This window comes from Scyliorhinus canicula, chromosome 13 (assembly GCF_902713615.1).
Source record: "Scyliorhinus canicula chromosome 13, sScyCan1.1, whole genome shotgun sequence".
Taxonomy (NCBI): Eukaryota; Metazoa; Chordata; class Chondrichthyes; order Carcharhiniformes; family Scyliorhinidae; genus Scyliorhinus; species Scyliorhinus canicula.
Window position 1 is genome coordinate 27939638 of NC_052158.1, and position 24572 is coordinate 27964209.

Genomic DNA, 24572 nt, shown 5'->3' on the forward strand with positions numbered 1-24572 from the left:
GAGGAAGACAGAAGAGTCTGAGCAGCAGAAGAGTCAGTCTTCCAGAGCAAAGAGATTGGTGATGTGGCAAGAACATAGACATAGGGCAACACTGTGGCGCAGTGGTTAGCACTGCTGCCTCACGGCATCAAGGTCCCAGGTTCGATCCCAGCTCTGGGTCACTGTCCGTGTGGAGTTTGCACAGTCTCCCCGTGTTTGTGTGGGTTTCACTCCCACAACCCAAAGATGTGCAGGCCAGGTGGATTGGCCATGCTAAAATTGCCCCTTAATTGGAAAAAAACGAATTGGGCACATTTTTTAAAAAAAATTTCAAAAGAACATAAACATGAAGTGTGCCGCTGCTTGAAAGAAAAATAATTTTTTTAAAGGTTCATTTACCTGGGGCTGGAGGAGATCAGGAAGGGAGAGGTCACAAAGGGTTTTGATGATGTGGAGATGCTCACCTGATGAAGGAGCAACGCTCCGAAAGCTAGTATTTCCAAACAAACTTGTTGGACTTTAACCTGGTGTTATCGTAGAATTTACAGTGCAGAAGGAGGCCATTCGGCCCATCGAGTCTGCACCGGCTCTTGGAAAGCGCACCCTACCCAAGGTTAACACCTTCACCCTATCCCCATAACCCAGTAACCCCACCCAACACTAAGGGCAATTTTGGACACTAAGGGCAATTTATCATGGCCAATCCACCTAACCTGCACATCTTTGGACTGTGGGAGGAAACCGGAGCACCCGGAGGAAACCCACGCACACACAGAGACGATGTGCAGACTCCGTACAGACAGTGACCCAAGCCGGAATCGAACCTGGGACCTTGGAGCTGTGAAGCGATTGTGCTATCCACAATGCTACCGTGCTGCCCCTTACCGTGTTGTAAGACTTCTTAAAGGATTTTGAGAACAAAGAGAGAATTTTAAAAATTCATTCTTTGGCTTAGCCAGAAGCCAGTGTCAGTGAGCGAGCACAGGTTTGCCGGCCGTTAAGGGCTGACAACACAGAAACAATTTCAATTTATGCGGCACCTTTAATGCAGTAAAACACCCCGAGGAGCTTCACTGGAATAGAATGAGAAAACATTGACAAACGGTGGGAAGATCTAGGGAGCAAACCCCAGAGCTTAGTGCCTATATTTAGATGTCAGCCGTGGCTCAGTTGGCAGCACCCTTGCATTCGGGTTAGACAGTTCTGGACGCTATTGCCAATCCAGAGAGCACATACTCCAATGCAGTACTGAGGGAGAGGCTGCACTGCCAGAGATGTCAGCTTTTCCATGAGACATCAAACCGTGGAGCCCGCACCCCCATTATCGGAGTAAGGGGTCGCTCATTTATGATAGAGATGAGGAAGAATTTCTTCCCTCGAAAGGGTAGTGAATCTGTGGAATTCTTTACTGCGAAGGACTGTAGAGACTGGGTTGTAAGTATGTAGAAGACTGAGATAGACAGATTTTTAATCAACAAGGGAATCAAGGGTTATAGGGATAGGCGGGAAAGTGGAGGTGAAGATCGTCATTTCAGATCAGTCATGACCTTACTGAATGGCGGAGCAGACACGATGGGCCGAAAGGCTTACTTCTGATCTTATGGTGAAGAGCAGGCCAGTTCACCCAAATGATCCCTTCCAATATTTGTCCCGCTGATTTCCTAGCGATTATCATAGCACCATTGTTGGGTTTGCTTATGCGAATCGACGGCTGCCTTTCATTGGCCATCAGGTGCTTTGGAAAATACTGGGATGGTTGAAGGCGCTATATAAATGAGAGTTCTCCTTCCTTAAACCCCAAAGCTGTTAAATGGAAGCCAGCAGCCAACGCTCTGTAGGGACCGAACTCACAGAAGTATGTTTTTTTTTTAAATAATCGATTTGACCTTTAGAAACTATTTTGCTCATTCCATAGGCAGTAAGCGCTGACCTTTAAACAAAACAAAGCACAGCTGTCACTCACCAGACCCCGGCTTGTAAATGTCAACAATGTCTACTTCCAGCTCAGCTTCTGGGGTGAGCTCCACGATTTTCTCTTGCGTGACCTTCTTCCTTCGCTCGATCTCCTCCCGGCTCTCTTTCTCCAAATGCAGCCGGAATCTGAGCGACACAGGAAAATGAGACAGAGAGAGAGAGGAAACATAATTTGGCTGAAAAAAGACCCGAAATGCTCTGAAACATGCAGCAGGCAGACATCACGTGGTCGAGATAATGGGTAATCAGGAGGCCAGCTTTCCAATTCACTCCATGGTCCACCCTCCGGTGTCTGCTGCCGGTTACTTGATCCAAGTAATGATGAAATCCTTTCTCTCAAAAAAGATTGCGTTTCCATGAAGAATGCACTGGGACTGAGGATGCAGTAGGAAAGGAAGGAAAAATTATTGCTGCTGTCAACTTTATGTCAACACATTACAGGTTAATGGGGGAATGATATTGATCGATTTATTGCCTTTGAGCACAAACCTTGCAGCCTGTTCAGTACATCTTAAAAGAAGTTTGTGGGCCTTGAATGAAAGGTAATGGTGTTGACAGTGACCATGCCCCTCTGGAGTGACTCCATGCGAAGGGGAAGCACACGTAAACACAATTGCAGCAGGGGACCTGGGCACCGCTGGCCAGGTCAGCATTTTAATTGCCCTCAAGGAGGTGATGAACCACCTTCTTGAACTGTTGCCGGCAGGTGTGAGAGGGGAAGAGGATGAATGCTGCATTCAATGAATAAACCTACTACCAAGCGACGGATGTGTGTGGTTTCATATTTTGCTGGACTGTATCTCTTTAGCCACTGAGAGATGAACTGGCTGGCTGGTGCACCTAGGGAAGAGATCTCAAGCGAGCTCCCAATGTCCCCGAAGGGTACAGAGTCAAGGACGTAATAGAGGAACAGAAAGATATTGTCCCTCCTCTTCCCCCCCCCCCCCCCCCATCACAGCTAACTCTTGCACTACCTTGAGACCAGGTCACAACAGGATGAGCACAATCAACCTGCCAACACAACAGTCTGCATAAAACATAGATGGAGGCCAATAGGTCCATTATGCCTGAACTGTGCTAGCTCTTTCCCAGCAGCCCTTCACATCTTTTAAACCCTCAAATGCAGCCATTATAATTATGCTAATAATGGTGATAATAAAATTTAATCCTGTTCTGCCCTTACAAATAGAGATACATTCAGCATTAAATCCTCCTCCTCCTTTAGGTACAATGTCCTACGAAGGCATTGGCAACCATGGACTTCCATTGGATTGGATATGGTTGTGAATTGGCAAGGTACTGCAGTGCTTTACCGTTGCCTTCTACACTACAGCTGACCCACAAACCCTCCCACACTCATTACCACCTGCCATCAGGCTCATTGGAAGGATTTACAGGCTGATAACTGGCCGAATACAAATAGGCTTGAATCAGAAACCAAAACTGAAAAATCTCTGCAGGTCTGACAGCATCTGTGAAGAGAGAAAATAGAGCTGACGTTTCAAGTCCATGGCACCCTTCACCAGAGCCAAAGTTTGCCACATTGCCAACAATGTGGCCATCAAGTCCTAAAGTGAGACTTGAAAACCGGAGCTTCTGGCCCAAAGGTAGGGAACACCACTCACTGTGCCACAGGATTCATGCAGCATTAAATCACATCTTCAAAATCAGCAAACCCTGGAAACACTCAGAAAATCTGTTAGCATCTGCAAAGAAAGAAACTGAGTCAACGCTTCAAACTATTGAATCTGAAAAGTTAACTTTCTCTCTCTCGCTCCATGGATGCTGCCTAACCTGGAGTGTTCATAACCCTCATATTGTATTTTAGTCATGGAAGGATATGTTGAAAGGCTGACACGGGGTCTAAATTTCAGCACAGGTCAAATGGCCCGTCAGTGCTCATCAAATTTACGTTAATTTTTTTTTTTTAAATCAGGGCGGCATAGGGCGCAGTGGTTATCACTGAGACTGCAGCACCGAGGACCCGGGTTCAAATTCCAGCCCTGGGTCAGCGTCTGTGTGGAGTTTACACGTTCTCCCCATGTCTTCGTGGGCTTCACCCCCACAATCCAAAGATGTGATTAGGTTGATTGGCCACGCTAAATTGCCCCTTAATTGGAAAAGAAAAATAATTGACTACTCTAAATTCCTCTTCTCTTCTCAGACCCACCGGCAGCAGTTCAAGAAGGTGGCTCATCACCTTCCTGAGGGCAATTAGAAATGGGCAATAAAAATGCTGACCTAGCCAGTGGCGCCCAGGTCCCCTGTTGCAGTTGTGTTTAAGTGTGCTCCCCCTTCGCATGGAGTCACTTTGCAGAGGGGAGTGGTTTCTATCAACCCCGTGGCCAATCCACCTATTCTGCACATCTTTGGGTTGTTGGGGGCGAAACCCACGCAAACACTGGGAGAATGTGCAAACTTCACACGGACAGCGACCCAGAGCCAGGATCGAACGTGGGACTTGGCACCGTGATACAGCAATGTTAACCACTGTGCTGCCCTGCCAAATTTACATTAATGGCGCTTCCAAGCTTAATGGACATTAGGACGGTGCGGTACTTCCTGAGTGCTTTGTCCATAGTTCAGGCAAACATTGTATTAAAAGTTCCTGGTAAAGACGTCACTGAAATCCTAATGGTTGCCAGGATGTGATCACCCCCTCCTCCCAGCCCCCGAGTGTGCTCGAGTGTTTGCAGGGGCATCAGCGCCCTCCGGTTTCCCTCACCTGTTCGAATCATATCCCGGCTCTCCCGCTTTCCACAGCGCTGGCTGCTGATTGAGTTTCCGCACCTGCAAGGTGAAGGATTCGCTGTCCGACGTGTCCGTGTGCTCCTCATAACGATCATGGCTCCCGCTCCGGCTATGGGAGCTTGACCTCACACCGTCGGGTAACCCTGAAACAGATCCCAGAGGAATGCTAGAAGGCAGCAGCAAACAAGGCAGTGAAAGCTCAGAGATTTTATGCTGACCTTCGTTGTTGAAAACACTAACAAAATAAAACATCCCGAAGGACAAGAGGAGATTTGATGGAGGTTTCCAAAATTAGGAGGGGGCTGGACAGAGTAGATAGGGCAAAACTGTTCCCACTTGTAAAGTGATTGTGGCGCAGTGGTTAGCACTGCTGCTTCACGGTGCCGAGGACCTGGGTTCTATCCCGGCCCAGGGTCACTGCCCATGTGGAATGTGCACATTCTCCCGTGTCTACGTGGGAATCACCCATCCCCCACAACCCAAAGGTGTGCAGGGTAGGTGGATTAGCCACGCTAAATTGCCCCTTAATTGGAAAAATTAAGGGGGAAAAAAAAAAGTAAAATTATTGTGAATGAGGGGGCGCAGATTTCAAGTGATTTGCAAAAGAAGCAAATGCAATGAGATAAAATGAAACCTTTCCACACAACGAGTGGTTGGGGTCTGGAACAATGCCTGAAAGTGTGGTGCAAGCAGGTTCAATCCAGGTATTTAAGAGGGCGGGCATTAGATGATTACTGAAATAGGAACAGTGTGCAGGGGTAATGGGGGGAAAGGCCGTCAAAGGGCACTAGGCCATGTTGCTCATTTGGAGATCCAGGCCAGACAACACACCGAATGGCAATTCTGAGATTAAAAGTCACTTCACAGGAACGCCATCAGGCAGGAAGGAGACACAAGTACACTGGACGAGAAGCTTGGTCAGACAGACAGTTTTCAAGGAGGATCGTAAAGGAGAAGGGAGAGAGATGAAAATCAAGGATGTGCAAGAGGTCAGAATTTGATTACGCATGAATGCTCAAATTACAAGCAAGCCATTCGGCCCATCAAGCCTGGACTAAAAATTCAGAAAGATTGTAGTTGATCTGATTGCGGTCTCTCAACTCCAAAGTCCTGCCTACACTTGATAACCTAATCTATCTACCGCTGCCTGGAAAATATTTATTGACACTGCTTCCACCTCTCTCTGGGGAGGTGTTCCAAAAGTTCACGACCCTCTGAGAAAATAATTATTCTCCTCTCCATCTTAAATGGGAGACCTTTCCTTTTTAGACTACTACCCCTACCCCTGCATTCGAGTCTCTCCTACAAGTGGCAACATCCTCTCAGCATCCACCTGGTCAAGTCCCCTCAGTAGCTGATGATTCAGTAAGATCACCTCTCATTCTTCTAAACTCCAATGGATGTGGGCCCAGCCTATCCAACTTTTCATCGCAAGATTAAACCCCTCCTAGAGGCATAAATTGAGCGAGCCCTCTCAACAGTTAGAAACGCATTTATATCCTTAATTACAGGGATGAGAACAGTGACGTCACGCAATGTTTAGAATAAAACGTGCTTGGCAGCTTCCCTTCTTCCTCTGCCTCTTTCAGGCGGTGTGAACAGAGACGGGAACAGTCCATTCAGCTCCTCGAGCTTACTCTGCCATTCTGCTAGATCATGACCTGGCTTTTTACTTAATTTACCTGCTTTGCCTTGTAGCCATCTGGGATGGCCACTTACAACCAGGAACAGAGAAGCTTGCAAAAGCATGGCGGGTAAAATGGACAGAGCAAGATTCAGGCAGGCTCAGAGCCTGAAATGTATATTTGCAAGTGAGGAATCCAGACTGTATCGAAACTCCGACCAATTAGCATTTGATAGCCCATTTCCACCAAGGCAAAGGACTGGTACTTGACTGACTGGTACAGTCCCAGACATTTCAGCACCACTCCCTGTGCTAGGGAAGCGTAAACAACAGGGTCAGTGACCGCTTGGCACCCGCCCATTTATTGGTTCGAAATCGAACAGTGTGATCAGGGATCACCCAATTAGTGGGGTCCAAACTGAAGGACCGCCCAAAAGAGCACGAAAACCCCCAAGCATAAGAAGAGAGTCACCATGGGTTTGTCCTCTTTTGGACCTGGCGCCCCGGCAACGGCCGTCTCCAATCACAGCACCACCAGAAGCAAGCCCACGTTCAACGCCCTCTACCAGATGGATGAGCCTAGCTGTGCAGCAGTTACTTCTACAGACTCGATAGATTCAGAATCGAACAGCAGCCACTGTTCCTCTGACCTAAGCCAGGCGCCTGAAGTTAAGTACAGGTTGTCTTAGTCGATAGGTGTAGTTAACTGGTAGTGTTTATGTTGCATGACTAATTGTGTGTGTAAATAAAGTACCCTTGACCTTGAACTAACTAACTGGTGTTTGGCTCTTTGATCGATAGCCGGTTGAACCTTGTGGTGGTATCATTTGATACCTGGCGACTCTGAGCATTAGAATATATATATCAAAAGGAGGGCACCCTCACTGACTGCCATAGTTACAGCAGAGCCACAGAAAAGGCAACAGCTTCAGTTCCCCTCGATACCATTCCCCAAAAAAAAACCACCTGCCAATCTCACTTTTTAAATTTTCAATTGACGCCCAAGCCCAACAGCTTTTTAAAAAGGAAAGATTCCAGATTTCCGCTATGAAGAGGTGCCCCCTGACATCGGAATGGCCTAGCTCCAATTTTATGGTCACCCCTTGCTCTACAATTAGCCCACCAGACAAAATAGCTTCTCTCAAATCCGTTAAAACATCTTAAATGGGCAGCATGGTGGCGCAGTGGTTAGCATGCAGCCTCACGGCGCCGAGGTCCCAGGTTCGATCCCGGCTCTGGGTCAAAGTTTGCACATTCTCCCTGTGCTTACGGGAGTTTCGCACCCACAACCCAAAGGCTAGGTGGATTGGCCACGCTAAAATTGCCCCTTAATTGGAAAAAGAATTGGGTACTCTAAATTTTAAAAGGGAAAAAATAAACATCTTAAATACTTCAAAGAAGCAAGCAGGAATAATTAGATTTAGCGCAAGCCCTGATCCTCAACAGGTTTACAGCCTCCAGTGCGAGGAATACCCATTCACCATTATTCTGTTTCCTGTCACTCAGCCAGCTTTAGTGCTGGAACTGGCCCTTTTTACTTTGTCCATAAATTTGTTATGGGGCACCTCGCGTGGCCTTTTGTAAGCCTCATGTAAGCCACACAGACAGCACTAACCTCATCAACCTACACTTTCCAAACAAACCTCAAGCAAGCTGGTTGAACACGATTTTCCCTTTTTTTTTAAATCTCCATCCCTGCTTTGCTTAATTAATCCAAGTGATCGCACATTTTGTCCTTATCTGGAATTATCCGAAAAGCTCCCCACCACTGAGGTTAGACTGATTAGCCTGCACTGTTACTGGCCTTATCCTTACACCCTTTTTTGAACAAGGCTCGAATATATGCAATTCTTTATATTTTCTGTATCAGAGGAGGATTGAAAGATTAAGCCCCGCGCCTCAGCAATTTTCACCCTCAACTTTCCTCCATATCCATGGATACATCTCATCTGGCTCTGGTGACTTATCAACTTTTTTTGGATCAGCCATTCCATTTAATACATCAGCTTTAACTCAGTGTATCAACCACTTCCTCCATTATGTCAGGTATTTTCTTCCTTGGTAAAGACAGATGCAGAGTACTCATTAAGAACCTCCGCCATGGGCAGCACGGTGACACAGTGGTTAGCACTGCTGCCTCAAGGCACTGAGGACCTGGGTTAGATTCCGACCCCGAGTCACTGTCCGTGCGGAGTTTGCACATTCTTCCCGAGTCTGCGTGGGTCTCACTCCCACAACCCAAAGATGTGCCAGGTAGGTGGATTGATTGGCCATGCTAAATTGCCCCTTAATTGGGGAAAAAAATGAATTGCGTACTTTAAATTTATAAAAAGATATAGAACCTCAGCCATGCCACCTATTCTATGCCGTTCTCTGATCGCCTCTCACCCCCTTTTAACATTATAAAACTAGAGGAGATTTTTGCTTCAACACTCTCACTCTCTTTCTTCTCTTATTTGTTTTTGACTTCCCTTCTGAACCTTCTAGATTCAACCTGGTTGGCAACTATATTATCCACCTGACATCCATCTTTTTCTGCTTTGTTGTACTCTTCCAGAAAGCTCTGCACTTCCCCCTTGTGAGAATGTACCTCAACTGTACTCAAATCATCTCCTCTTTCAAAGCAGTTCCGTTAAAGTTTTGCCTGCCAATCGATGATTCCACTTTATTTGGGCCAGATTACGGATTGACATTCCCCAGTTAATTATTCTCATCAGGATTCGTCCTTGTCCTATAGCCGCCAAAAGTCTGAGGATACTATGACCGCCGTCCCCTAAATGTTCCCAGACGGACGCTAGATCCATCTCATTCCACAAATCGAGATCCAGCATTGCCTCCTTCCCTCTGGAAAAATACTGATAAAGAAACCTTCCCAGGACATACCCTATAAACTTTTTTCCCCTTGGCGCTATTACCATCCCAATCTACAGTCGGGTAATTAAACTTCTCGCACCCTTTGTGTTTCCTCGCAATTTTGTTCCTCTACATCTTCTGAGAGCGGCCGACAGAATTCTGCCCTTGACCCATCTGGGACAACATATTCTCCCTCCCAACACTAATGTTCTCCAAATTAACATTGTCTGCCCCCACCCCTACAACCTTCCTGCTCCCTGGACATTGGTAGAGCACAATGAAGCAGAAGAGGGTTACATGTATCGGCCCTACACATCATCTATGGAATGTCACTCAGATAAACAATAGGAATTTCTGTGTTGGGTTGGGGGAGGTTCAGGTGAGGCACCAGTCACTTATTTTGTGTTTCTCCCTTCAAACATGAACCACCTCCTCTCAGGGCGGCATGGTGGTGCAGTGGTTAGCACTGCTGCCTCACGGAACCAATGACCCGGATTTGATCCCGGCCCTGGATCACTATCCGTGTGGAGTTTGTACATTCTCTTGTACAATTTTGCTTGGGTCTCACCCCCACAACCGAAACAGGTGAATTGGTCATGCTAAATTGCCCCTTTAATTGTAAAAGAAGAATTGGGCACTCTAAATTTTTTTTTTTTAAATTAACCCACTTGTCTCACAACCCGTGTTCGTTCTGTGGAATGGTTACTTTCCAATGGCTCACCCATGCTGTCTATCCTTCACAAGCCCACATGTCAAGTCTCTTCATGCTGCTCGACTTAGGCTGGCATCACACGCTGTGTTGAACATGCCCTCTGTCACCCTTCCCCCACTCCTGGTGTCAGCTTGCAAAGCCCTCCTGGAGCGCAGCCCAGGCTGACACCAACAACAGTGCCCCAGCAACAGCCAAGTGGAGATCAGGCTAACTCAGCAAAGCGGTGGAAATCAAAGCCAAGACCTGCCAGACTCTATGCTGGCTCAGCTACATGTCACTTCTCACTAAGGACTCAATGGTTAATCTTTGATAACGTACAGTAAAATCTGGTTTCACCAGTATACGTCAGCTGTCAAGAATCAGGTAAACATTGTTCCTGGCCGACAAGAATAGTCGAAGCTCACAACGTTCAGCAGGCAGGCGGGACAAGAGGTGCAGTGATTAGCACTGCTGCCTCACAGCGACAGGGGCTAATGTTCAATTCAGACCTCAGGTGACTGTGTGTGGAGCTTGCACATTCTCCCCATATGTGCGTGGGTTCCCACCAGAGTCCAAATATGAGGTTAGGTGGACTAGCCATAAGTGTTAGGTGGGGTTACGGGGATAGGGCAGGGGAGTGGGCCTGCGTAGGTTGTTTTTGGAGGGTCGGTGCAAACTCACTGTGCCAAATGGCCTCCTTCTGAACTGTGGGGATTCTATGAGTCTATAGACCATAATATGCAAGGTAAGCGAGAGGGAATAACCCAGAGATGTGTCCATGCTCCTGGCATGTGTGTGAGTGAGTGATTCAGTAGTCCGATGTCTCATGTATATGTGGAACCTTCTGTTGCGCCTCTTGACCCGCCTGTGCCTTTTGATCCGTCTGCGGGCGGATATTATGGTCTATATTCTTGCTTTTTTTTTTATTTAGAGTACCCAATTCATCTACTCCAATTAAGGGGTAATTTAGTGTGACCAATCCACTACCCTGCACAACTTTGGGGCGTGGGGGCTAAACCCATGCAGCCAGGCGGAGAATGTACAAACTCCACACGGACAGTGACTCAGAGCCGGGATCGAACCTGGGACCTCAGCGCCGTGAGGCAGCATGCTAAACACTGTGCCACAATGCTGCCCTGGTCTATATTCTCTATGACTGGGTTATTCTCATCATTCACCCTGTATATTCTAGTCTATGCTCTCTACCACTGGGTTATTCTCATTCACCCTTTATATTAGGATTGGATTTGTCACATGTACCGAGGGACAGTGAAATGTATTTTGCTGCGAGCAACTCAACAGATCATTAAGTATATGGGAAGAAAAGGGAATAAAAGAAAATACATAATAGGGCAACACAAGGTATACAGTGTAACTGCATAAGCACCAGCATCGGATGAAGCATACAGGGTGTAGTGTTAATGAGGTCAGTCCATAAGAGGGTCATTTAAGAGTCTGGTAACAGCGGGGAAGAAGCTGTTTTTGAGTCTGTTCACGTGTGTTCTCAGACTTCTGTATCTCCTGCCCGATGGAAGAAGTTGGAAGAGTGAGTAAGCCGGGTGGGAGGGGTCTTTGATTATGCTGCCCGCTTTCCCCCGGCAGCGGGAGGTGTAGATGGAGTCAATGGATGGGAGGCAGGTTCATGTGATGGACTGGGTGGTGTTCACGATTCTCTGAAGTTTCTTGCGGTCCTGGGCCGAGCAGTTGCTATACCAGGCTGTGATGCAGCCAGATAGGATGCTTTCTATGGTGCATCTGTAAACGTTGGTAAGAGTTAATGTAGACATGCTAATTTTTTTAAGTTTCCTGAGGAAGTATAGGCGTTGTTGTGCTTTCTTGGTGGTAGTGTCGACGTGGGTGGACCAGGACAGATTTTTGGAGATGTGCACCTCTAGGAATTTGAAACTGCTAACCATCTCCACCTCGGCCCCTTAATGCTGACAGGTGTGTGTACAGTACTTTGCTTCCTGAAGTCAATGACCAGCTCTTTAGTTTTGCTGGCATTGAGGGAGAGATTGTTGTCGCTGCACCACTCCACTAGGTTCTCTATCTCCCTCCTGTATTCTGACTCATCGTTATTCGAGATCCGGCCCATTTTGGTCGTATCGTCAGCAAACTTGTAGATGGAGTTGGAAACAAATTTTGCCACGCAGTCGTGTGTGTACAGAGAGTAGAGTAGGGGGCTAAGTACGCAGCCTTGCGGGGTCCTGGTATTGAGGACTATTGTGGAGAAGGTGTTGTTGTTCATTCTTACTGATTGTGGTCTGTTGGTCAGAAAATCAAGGATCCAGTTGGAGTGGGGAGCCAAATCCTAGGTTTTGGAGATTTGATATGAGCTTGGCTGGGGATTATGGTGTTGAAGGCAGAGCTGTAGTCAAAAAATAGGAGTCTGACGTAGGAGTCCTTGTTGTCGAGATGCTCTAAGGATGAGTGTTGGGCCAGGGAAATGGCATCTGATGTGGACCGGTTGCAACGGTATGCGAATTGTAGTGGATCAAGGTGTTCTGGGAGTATGGAGGTGATGCGCTTCATGAGCAACCTCTCGAAGCACTTCAATACAACTGAAGTCAGGGCCACCGGACTCAAGTCATTGAGGCACGTTGCCTGGTTCTTCTTTGGCACCGGTATAATGGTGGCCTTCTTGAAGCAGGTGGGGACCTTGGAGTGGAGTAGGGACAAGTTAAAGATGTCCACGAATACCTCTGCCAGCTGATGCGTGCAGGCTCTGAGTGCGCGACCAGGGATCCCGTCTGGGCCCATTGCCTTCCGAGGGTTCACTTTCAGGAAGGCCGATCTGACTTCGGAAGCTGTAATGGTGGGTATGGGTGAGTTATGGACTGCTGGGGCACTCGACAGCAGATTGTTGGTTACCTGCTCAAACCGAGCACAGAATGCATTGAGTTCATTGGGGAGGGGAGCGTTGCTGCTGGAGTTACTGCTCGGCTTCGCTTTGTAGCCCGTTATGTTGTTTAGTCCTTGCCACAATCGCCGAAAGTCTGTCTGTGACTCTAGCTTGGTTTGATAGTCTCCTCTTGACATCTCGGATGGCTTTGCGGAGGTCGTACCTGGATTTCTTGTATAGGTCAGGGTCGTCTGACTTGAACGCCTCAGATCTGTCCAGTAGGGAGTCAATCACGTGATTGAGCCATGGTTTCCAGTTGGGGATTGTATGTACTGCTTTCTTTGGCACGCAATCGGCCACACATTTGCTGATGAAGTCTGTGACAGTGGTGGCATACTCATTTAAGTTGGTCGCTGAGTTCTTAAATATGGACCAGTCCACTGTCTCTAAGCAGTCACGCAAGAGCTCTTCTGTTTCCTTGGACCAGCACTGCACGACCTTCTTAGCTGGATTTTCCAGCTTGAGTTTCTGCTTGTATGCCAGGAGAAGGAGCACCGTCTTATGGTCTGATTTCCCAAAATGCGGTCGGGGTATGGAACGGTAGGCACCCTTGATTTTTGAGTAAGAGTGGTCAAGAGTGTTGTCGCCCCTGGTGGGACAGGAGATGTGCTGGTGGAATTTTGGCAGTTAACGGTGGTTTATTCTCACTCACTGCAACTAATGGTCTATATTCTCTATCACAGATTTATTCTCACTCACACTGTATATTATGGTCTATATTCTCTATCGCTGGGTTATTCTCACTCACACTGTATATTATGGTCTATATTCTCTATTGCTGGGTTATTTTCACTCACCCTGTATATTATGGTATATATTATCTATCACTGGGTTATTCTCACTCACTTACTGTATATTATGGTCTCCATTCTGTCACTGAGTTACTCACTCACTGTATATTATGGTGTATATTCCCTATCACTGAGTTACTCTCACTCACTATATTATGGTGTATATTCCCTATCACTGAGTTACTCTCACTCACTGTATATTATGGTGTATATTCCCTATCACTGAGTTACTCTCACTCACTCACTATATCTAATGGTCTATATTCTCTATCACTGAGTTACTCTCACTCACTTACTGTATATTATGGTGTATATTCTCTATCACTGAGTTACTCTCACTCACTCACTATATCTAATGGTCTATATTCTCTATCACTGAGTTACTCTCACTCACTCACTGTATATTATGGTCTATATTCTCTATCACTGAGTTACTCTCACTCACTCACTGTATATTATGGTCTATATTCTCTATCACCGGGCTATACTCACCCTGGCGTTTCCTCTCCCGCCGCTCCTGCAGTTGTTTTTTCTTCTGTTTCACACTGAAGGGTTTTTTCCGCGGCATGGCGCCTCTGAGAAACCCACCCTCAGCCACAAACTGCTGCTCCTTCCCGCCTCCCCCCAGGCGGGGCCTCCGGCTGGACTCTTTGCCTGGACTTGTTACGGGTTATCCTCCTCAGGCTGCTCGGCCAGGTAACTGCTACTCGCCTTGCTCACGGGCTCTCTGCCACTCCGAGCGCCGCTCAGCCTGTCCACCAGGCCGCAGCCTCGAGCAACCCCATCCGCCCCGCCCCCTCCTGCGTAACTGCATCATGCACGCTGAAAGCCCCGCCCCTTCCTTGCGCAGCCGCACAATGCCCGCATATAACCACGCCCCTTCGTTGCGCAGCCGCACAATGCGTGCGTATAACCACGCACCTTCCTTCCGCAGCCGCAGAATTCACACGCTAAGCCCGCCCCTTTCATGCCCAGCCTCAAAATGCCCGCTGCTAGCCCCACCCCTTCTTTGCGCAGCCGCAGAATTCACACGCGTAACCCCGCCCGTTTCATGCCCAGCCTCAAAATGCCCGCTGCTGGCCCTACCCCTTCCTTGCGCAGCCGCATAATGCTCCGTAATAGCCATGCGCTCTCGGTGCTCGCCCTCTCTGCGCAGCCGGACAACGCCACATTCTGGCCACGCCCCCTCCCTACGCAGCTGCGGGAGGCTCGTCCCATCTCCGCCCAGTCGCATGACGCTCGTTGTCGGCCCCGCCTTGTCCGATCACGCTGCGCCCTTTGGCACAGCCGCAAAACATCGTCTGTCCTCGTTGCCGCCCCCTCTCGCTGGAGCTGCGCGATCCCGATTCTGAGCCGTGCGCGTGCCCCGCCCTCTCCGTGCTCTGCTCGGCCCGCCCTGACCTGCCTTTCCGGTCTGCGCAGCCGTGTGGCGTTCCGTGCTGGCCCCGCCCCATTGATTGAGCCGCCGCCTTTGCCCCGCCCTCACTGCCCGACCCCGCCCCCTTTGCAGACGTCCGATATCGCGCGCAGCCTCAACCCTTTCCAATCACAATCCTCTTCAGGTGCCCTCACCGCGGGACAGTTGTTGGCCCCGCCCCTCTGACGTCAAACCCGTTGCAAACCCACCTCTTTCCTGTCCTGACTGACAACCTCGTCCTCCGGCAGGTTGTCCCGCTCCCTGCTGCATTCATTCGCTCCGTCGGACGCAACCTCTTGCATTCCTCCTGACATCCCCGCGCTGGCGGACCTGCCTCCCTGCTGTCCCTGTCACTCAGCGGCCGCTCGTCCCGCCCCCTATTGTTCTGTCACTCATAACCCCGCCCCTCCTCCACAGAATCAACAGTGCAGAAGGAGACCATTTGGCCCATTGTCTCTGCACCGGCCCTTGGACGGAGCATGTGATTAACACTGCTGCCTCTCAGCGACAGGGGCTATGAAGCAACTGTGCGAACCACAGTGCTACTGTGCTGCCCCTTTGACAGCATCTCACAAAGTGCGCAAACCACAGAACCATCTTCACAAAGTCACATACTCGCCTAGTCAGTTAATGCTTCAAATGGCTAGCAATGAAACCAACACGTCCAACAATCTTTACCTCAATCACCCCCCCCCCCCCCCATGTTATGGATCAGTAGATCCGACTGCGCTTTGAAATGCACCGAACTCAACAGTACCATTCAATATTTTGGGGGCTAGGTGTGAAGCATTTGTCCATCCAAATAACAAGGTTCAATGAGTTCCTGCAAGAGGCACTCTTGGAGCGCAGTGGTAATGTCCATGCCTCTAAACCAGATGTTCTAGTTTCAAGTCTTACTCCACAACCTACTGGGTTAGGATTTGATTTACTGTCATGTGCCCTGAGGTACAGTGAAAAGTATTGTTCGGCATACATTCCAGACAGATCGTTTCCTACATGGCGAAAACACGGCATCAGGGAAGCAGGCAAGTTGTTGTCAACCTGACTAGGTCATGCATTTGACTTTTCACTCACCTGATAGCTCACTTTTAGTGTAGAAATATGGCATCCATGACTCCGAGGGACTGTCTCAGAAGAATAAAGTCCTTCTGATGTGTTTATGATAGGCAGTAAGAGCAGAAGAGTCTCCTGGTCAGCCAGAAACTGCAAAAGGCAATGGCAAATAACTGCAGTACCTTTAAATCGTAGAATTACTGCAGTGCAGAAGGAGGCCATTTGGCCCAACAAATGAGCTCTGACCCTCTGAAAGAGCACCCTACCTAGGCTTTTGAAATAGGGTTGGGAACTATGATTAAATATATTCCTGCAGGTACCATCCCATGAAGTTGTCCCATCCTCTAAGCATTAGTTGACCAACACTACATCCTCTTGATGTGCTAACTCCCTACTTGGGAAGCAAAAGGGCTCATTGTCCAATTGGATGGTGCTTCACTGCCAGACAAGAATGCATTTTCTCATTTTCAATATGTTTCTATCGTGTAAAGAGACATGTTCAAAGAAAATGACAAAAGAAACCCATCTTTTTCAGTCCTAAAGATATCTGTCCAGGATTGCACACACTTTGTTCTGGAGATCGATCAATGACTGGAGACTCCAAGCCAACCCAGAAGGAAATTTGATCGTGATCAAAAGTTTGGTCAAACAGAGAGATTTTCAGAAGCGTCTCAAAGATGGAGCAAAAGGTAGAGAGAGGCAAAATGGTTTATGGAGCAAATTGCACAGGATCTAGGCAGCAGAAGATAGGTCCACCAAAGATGTAGTGGGGTGCTGAAAATCAAGGACGGGCAAGAGGCCGAAATTGGAATAGCGCAGAGATCTCGAGGGTGGTCGGGTTAGTGGAGGCTATAGGGATGGGCATGATCAAGGTCCTGGAAGGATTTGAATACAAGGATGAGAATTGTACAATTGAGGCATTGTCAAGACAGAACCAATGTTACATGGGTGAAGAGGATTACGGACCAGAAACCCACCTTGAGAGGGCATCAAAGTTATGAATATTCTGGTTTAGCCTGGGACAGTGGCCAGGGAGAGGGACAGTAATGGTGGCAAGGGCATGCAGTTTGCATCGGAGGTCAAGGTCTTGGTCTTTCCAATATTTAGGCAGAGGAAATTGAAGTTGTCCAAAACATTTTGGCAACTAACAGTCAGGCAATACAGTCTCCAGGATTTAATGCTTCATCTCCTGGACACCGAGAAGTCAAGGAAAAGTACCATAGATGCACTCAAAATATTGGGTGCTTTTTTAAAAAAATTATTTCCTTTAATTTATACGGTTTAAGAATGTTAAAGATGAAGCAAAACTGCACTTTGACATTCGAGAATCATCTAGTTGGATGACAAAAGAGTAAGTTCATTTTACAATGAACATGGAAATGAATTGCCAGGTGACCAGTGGTGGGAGATTAGGTGATGAATATTTTGCAACACGAGGTCGGACCCTTTACAAGATAGATGCGCCATCCAAAAACAGTAACATGCTTTCCTTCTTTTTAAGCACAGGTCAGGTCAGGCAACTTCTGTAGTCTTGAAAAGTAAAATGGAGTTAACATTTCAGGTCTGTAACCTTTCATCAGAAGAAGATCACCGAATGGAGAGTTACAGCTGGATATCATCAGTGTACCTTTGAAAACTGAATGCATGACCATAGTATCTGGGCAATGAAAGCTCATTAACCGTTTCTGTCTTTACTTCAGATTTACAGCAACCGCAGTATTTTGGGTTTTTTTGGTTTCTTCATGGATGCCAGCTACAGTGAAATTGCAATGAATCAAGTTCTGATGACAAACAATTTTGCCATGTCAAAGTTGTCAACTGTTCCCACTGGCAGAATTGCAAATCCCGTGGAACAATGCCCATAAATCAAAATCCAGCACTGGTAACTCCTGTTTAGCTAAACTTGTCTATGCTTGTCGTATGTCGGCACCGACCAATCAGAGTGGAGTTAGGTCACACAGGATACACAAAATCACATAGCCCCAGAGAAGACCCTGTCCAATGTTCGCAACGGGCAAGGTACAGACTGTACCCAATCAGCCTGTGCTTGCAAAACACAAAACACGGTATCCAACATTCGATGTGACTCTGTCATTGGACAACATTTGCTAAATAATCCTCAGTATGCTAAGAATTACACAGGCCAGCAATTTAAGATTCTTAGTCAGGCTTGCAGTGTGGCACATTTGTGTGTACTGGAAGCTACATATATTAGTGCAATCTTTGCAGAGATAAAAACATGTACCCGTTGAGCCTGCCTCAGCTAAACAAAATAAGTGACAGCCATTCACTAGTTCATTCTTCAGGACAATGCCTTGACCACTCACAGGCGAGCTGCCTGCTTTAAATTTCAAACAATTTGAAATTATCTGTCAGCTGCCATCAACTGGTGCATTCTCCATGGTAACACCTCTGCAATCAGAGTCCACTTGCCAACCAATCAGCACTCTCTTCTCGTTTATATATATATATATATATATATATATATGCGTCGATTTCCCTTACATTGTATTCTTGTCACTGTCCTCACAAGTGCAAGATGTACAGAATGATCTGTTTGAGCTGCATGAAGAACAATGCTTTTCACTGTAGCTTGGTATACGTGACAATAAACCAATCCAATCCAAATTAAAAGCTTTGCCAAAAAATTTTTTTCCAGAAATACTCAAGGCAGCACAAGCCTTTTGCAAAGTCAGGATATTGTAAGGCGTGATCAAATTTAATAGACTTTTTCACAGTTCTGCTGTCCTTTCATTTAGCAATTGAAGCTGTTGTTTTTGACGTAGACCGGGTTACATTGAGATGTATTCACGTGGGAAAGGAGCCTCCTCAGGGCTGTTACGAGGCTCCTGTTCGCACAAATTTAGAGAATCCCCAGGGATTTGATTCATCAAGATTTTTTCTTTAATTCAGCATCTGGGACTATACATCAAAACATTTTTAAGTAAGAAGAAAAAAGATATATTAATTTTAACCTCAGGCTGATTTCTTGTGTAAAATACGCAAAGGGGTCTTCCAAAAGATTTAAAGTATTCCACAGCGGTGTAACGTTTGAAAGGAGTAAACACACCCAGAACCAGGCTTTTGGAAAGATGTGAACCCTGATCAGAGGGTTAGATAGGGTGGACAGCGAGAGCCTTCTCCCGCGGATGGGGGTGGCTAGCACGAGGGGACATAGCCTTAAATTGAGGGGTAATAGATATAGGACAGAGGTCAGAGGTGGGTTTTTTACGCAAAGAGTGGTGAGGCCGTGGAATGCCCTACCTGCAACAGTAGTGAACTCGCCAACATTGAGGGCATTTAAAAGTTTATTGGATAAGCATATGGATGATAAGGGCATAGTGTAGGTTAGATGGCCTTTAGTTTTTTTTTCCATGTCGGTGCAACATCGAGGGCCGAAAGGCCTATACTGCGCTGTATCGTTCTATGTTCTATGTTCTATTGGAGAGTGCAGAAGTGGTTTTGCAAGAATGGATCAGGGGGGCACGGTAGCACAGTGTTTAGCACTGATACTTCACAGCTCCAGGGTCCCAGGTTCGATTCCCGGCTTGGGTCACTGTCTGTGTGGAGTCTGCACGTTCTCCCCGTGTCTGCGTGGGTTTCCTCCGGGTGCTCCGGTTTCCTCCCACAGTCCAAAGATGTGCAGGTTAGGTGGATTGGCCTTGATAAATTGCTCTCAGTGTCTAAAAAGGCGAGTGGGGTCACTGGGTTACAGGATATGGTGAGGTGTAGGCTTAAGTAGAGTGTTCTTTCAAAGGGTCGGTGCAGACGCAATGGGCTGAATGGCCTCCTTCTGCACTGTAAATTCTATGATTCAAGGGATGATACCAAGATCGCGCCGGAGCGAGGCAACTCCCTGCGAGCTCTCCCTAACAGATCCACGTTCTACTTAACTTATACTCGTTCTCATCTTTTCAAATTTAATTCTAAGACTAACATTATTACTAACCTCTCTCTTTTATCTTTTCTTGCAGGCTTGAACATCCTCCGAGGCCCGTGGAGATCTTTTGACTCGATCCGACCTCCACGACCTGGAAGTGGATGGGCCCAAACCGGAGGTGAAGCCCCGACCTCGATTTGGAGCCGACCCGGATCTCGGAGATCCCAACCCGGCCTAACACCAGCCCGCTGAATGTCCAGCCCAGTCCCTGGAACTCCTGACCCGACTTCCAACAACGAGACCCGGCCCAACCCGACCCCGAGAGACCCACCCAACGACCTGACCCGAAGTGGCCCACCCAGCAACCCGACCTACCTGGAGGTGGAAGAAAAATCCACGTGGAGGCCCAAGCGGCAACTTAAAGACCCGATCCCAGGACATAGGAAAGAATATAGAACATACAGTGCAGAAGGAGGCCATGCGGCCCATCGAGTCTGCACCGACCCACTTAAGCCCTCACGTCCACCCTATCCCTGTAACCCAATAACTCCTCCTAACCTTTTTGGTCTCTAAGGGCAATTTATCATGGCCAATCCACCTAACCTGTACATCTTTGGACTGTGGGAGGAAACCAGAGCACCCGGAGGAAGCCCACGCAGACACTGGGAGAACGTGCAGTCTCCGCACAGACAGTGACCCAGTGGGGAATCGAACCTGGGACCCTGGCGCTGTGAAGCCACAGTGCTGTCCACTAGTGCTACCATGCTGCCCAGGATCGCCCAGGGAGGGATCAGACCATGGGACTCAGCCCAACCTGCCTCAGGAAGCCCCTGCCCATGACCCAGGACCCCCAAAATGGTGGAGACCGCGCGCGAGGACCCGAACGCGCTGCAAGATATTCCCATGCCCATGTTTGCCGGGATCCATCCAGATCGCAAACATGCCCCCTAGCAACCCCTCTACCTCAACCAGCGCCTGGACCCCGCCAGACGCAACCACCTACCTTCCACAAGAGCTGACGTCTGCCATCGGATCCTGGCACCATCCAGCCGCAGCCGCCGTCCGAGGAAGCGAGGGAAATGCGGCGCTCTGTAGGTTAGACTGAAGCAACACGGTTTCAAGACACCTATCCCCAGCATACTCCTGGCAAATGTCCAGGCGATCGAAAATAAGCTGGATGAACTTGACGCTAAACCTACCTCTCAGAGGGAAGTAAGAGACTGCTGTGTGCTCTGATTTACAGAGACATGGCTCAACCCCGCCTCACCGGACTGTGCCATTCAACCTGATGGCTTTGCAATTCACCAGGCGGATCGCACTGCGTCATCACGCAAAGCAAAGGGTGGAGGGGTTTGCCTCCTCATCAACTCCCCCTGGTGCTTGGATGTGGTGACCCTGGCGACCTACTGCTCCCCGGACCTGGAATACCTGACCATGAAGTGCCGCCCATACTATTTTCCACGTGAGTTCACTTTCGCCATTATCACAGCAGTCTACATCCCACCCCAGGCAGAAGTGAGGAAGGCGTTGGATGAACTGTATACAGTTATAAACAACTACGAAACAGAACACCCGGAGGCCTTGTTCAATGTGGCTGGAGACTTCAACAGGGCCAACCTCAAGAATGTACTGCCAAAATTCCACCAGCACATCTCCTGCCCTACCAGGGGCGACAACACTCTTGACCACTGCTACTCAAAAATAAAGGGCGCCTACCGTTCCATCGCCCGACCGCACTTTGGGAAATCAGACCATAAGACGGTGTTCCTTCTCCCAACATACAAGCAGAAACTCAGAGAATCCAGCTAAGAAGGTCGTGCAGTGCTGGTCCGAGGAAACAGAAGAGCTCTTATGTGACTGCTTAGAGACAGTGGACTGGTCCATATTTAAGAACTCAGCTTCCAACTTAAATGAGTATGCCACCACCGTCACAGACTTCATCAGCAAATGTGTGGATGACTGCGTGCCAAAGAAAGCAGTACATACGTTCCCCAACCGGAAACCATGGCTCAATCGCGAGATTGACTCCCTACTGAAGGACAGATCTGAGGCCTTCAAGTCAGACGACCCAGACTTATACAAGAAATCCAGGTAAGGCCTCCACAAAGCCATCCGAGATGCCAAGAGAGAATGTCAGACCAAGCTAGAGTCACAGACAGACTCTCGGCGGTTGTGACAAGGATTAAACAACATAACGGGCTACAAAGCTGAGCGTTATCTCCAGCAGCAGCACACCCCTCTCCAATGAACTCAATGAGTTCTATGCTTGGTTCGAGCAGGTAACTAACAATCCGCTGTCGAGTGCCCCAGCAGCCCATAATTCACCCATACCCACCATCACAGCTTCCGAAGTCAGATCGGCCTTCCTGAAAGTGATCCCTCATAAGGTGATGGGCCCGGTCGGGATCCCTGGTCGTGCACTCAGAGCCTGCGCGGACCAGCTGGCAGAGGTGTTCGCGGATATCATGAACCTGTCCCTACTCCACTCCGAGGTCCCCACCTGCTTCAAGAAGACCACCATTATACCGGTGCCAAAGAAGAACCAGGCAACATGCCTCAATGACTACCGTCTGGTGGCCCTGACTTCAGTCGTAATGAAGTGCTTCGAGAGGTTGATCATGAAGCGCATCACCTCCATACTGGGCAGCACGGTAGCATTGTGGATAGCACAATCGCTTCACAGCTCCAGGGTCCCAGGTTTGATTCTGGCTTGGGCCACTGTCTGTGCGGAGTCTGCACATCCTCCCCGTGTGCGCGTGGGTTTCCTCCGGGTGTTCCGGTTTCCTCCCACAGTCCAAAGATGTGCAGGTTAGGTGGATTGGCCATGATAAATTGCCCTTAGTGTTGGGTGGGGTTACTGGGTTATGAGGATAGGGTGGAGGTGTTGACCTTGGGTAGGGTGCTCTTTCCAAGAGCCAGTGCAGACTCGATGGGCCAAATGGCCTCCTTCTGTACTGTAAATTCTATGATACTCCCTGAATGCTTTGATCCACTGCAATTCGCATACCGTTGCAACCGGTCCACAGCAGACGCCATTTCCCTGGCCCTACACTCATCCCTAGAGCAGCTCGACAACAAGGACTCCTACATCAGACTCCTATTTATTGACTACAGCTCCGCCGTCAACACCATAATTCCAGCCAGGCTCATATCAAAGCTCCAAAACCTAGGACTTGGCTTCCCACTGCAACTGGATCCTTGATTTTCTGACCAACAGACCAATCAGTAAGAATGAACAACACCTCCTCCACAATAGTCCTCTAAACCGGGGCCCTGCAAGGCTGCGTACTTAGCCCCCAACTCTAATACCTGTACACACATGACTGTGTGGCAAAATTTGGTTCCAACTCCATCTACAAGTTTGTTGACGATACAACCATAGTGGGTCGGATCTCGAATAAGGACAAGTCAGAATACAGGAGGGAGTGGAACATCGACAACAATCTCTCCCTCAATGCCAGCAAACCTAAAGAGTTGGTCATTGACTTCAGGAAGCAAAGTACTGTACACACCCCTGTCAGCATCAACGGGGCCGAGGTGGAGATGGTTAGCAGTTTCAAATTCCTAGGGGTGCACATCTCCAAAAATCTGTCCTGGTCCACCCACGTCGACACTACCACCAAGCACAACAGCGCCTATACTTGCTCAAGAAACTAAAGAAATTTGGCATGTCTACATTAACTCTTACCAACTTTTACAGATGCACCATAGAAAGCATCCTATCTGGCTGCATCAGCCTAGTATGGCAACTGCTCGGCCCACGACCGCAAGAGAGTCGTGAACACCACCCAGTCCATCACACGAACCTGCCTCCCATCCATTGACTCCATCTACACCTCCCGCTGCCTGGGGAAAGCGGGCAGTATAATCAAAGACCCTTCCCACCCAGCTGAGTCACTCTTCCAACTTCTTCCATCGGGCAGGAGATACAGAAGTCTGAGAACAAGCACGAACAGACTCAAAAACAGCTTCTTCTCCGCTGTTACCAGACTCCTATATTATCCTCTTATGGACTGGCCTCTACACCCCTGTATGCTTCATCCGATGCTGGTGCTTATGTAGTTACAGTGTATACCTTGCGTTGCTCTATTATGTATTTTCTTTTATTCCCTTTTCTTCCCATGTACTTAATGATCTGTTGAGCTGCTGGCAGAAAAATACTTTTCACTGTACCTCGGTACACGTGACAATAAACAAATCAAATGAGAAACTTCAGTAATAAGGGTGGATCAGTGAGGTTGGGACCGTGATCCTTGGAGAGAAGGCAGCTCAGAGGAGACTTGAGAGAGGTGTTAAAAATTCACGAGGAGGCTCGACAAAGATGAGGAGAAACCATTCCCACTTGCCAAAGGCTCGAGAACGAGAGGGCATAGATTTTAAGGGATTTGCCAAAGAAACAAAATGCAATGTGAGAAAAAAGGGGTGGGGGTCCTTCGCACTGGAACTTAGGTCCCTTTCCTCCCCCATGATGGCGAGCGATGGTGGCTGGAGCGCCTCACCCAAGATGGCGGGCCGGCGGCGAGGTTGCGCCTCACCCAAGATGGCGGGCCGGCGGCGAAGTTGCGCCTCACCCAAGATGGCGGACCGTGCTAGACGCTGGATCTCCGCCGACCTTCTTTGGCGGAAGCGTCGCCTGGGCGACTTGCTGTCTGAGCGG

At 48.3% G+C, this 24572-nt stretch overlaps 1 protein-coding gene across 1 annotated transcript in view; it reads right to left on the minus strand.

The window, feature by feature from the left end:
- The window catches only part of gnl1 (guanine nucleotide binding protein-like 1), a 32974-nt gene extending 18602 nt beyond the window's left edge, over window positions 1-14372 (minus strand). Inside the window, exons 1-3 of the mRNA XM_038815618.1 lie at window positions 14058-14372; window positions 4679-4847; window positions 1943-2079 (exon numbers count right to left, since the gene is read on the minus strand). Of these exons, the coding sequence (XP_038671546.1) occupies window positions 1943-2079; window positions 4679-4847; window positions 14058-14133 (382 nt within the window). The 5' untranslated portion in view covers window positions 14134-14372. The remainder of the gene's footprint in view (window positions 1-1942; window positions 2080-4678; window positions 4848-14057) is intronic.
- Window positions 14373-24572: the final 10200 nt, after the last annotated feature.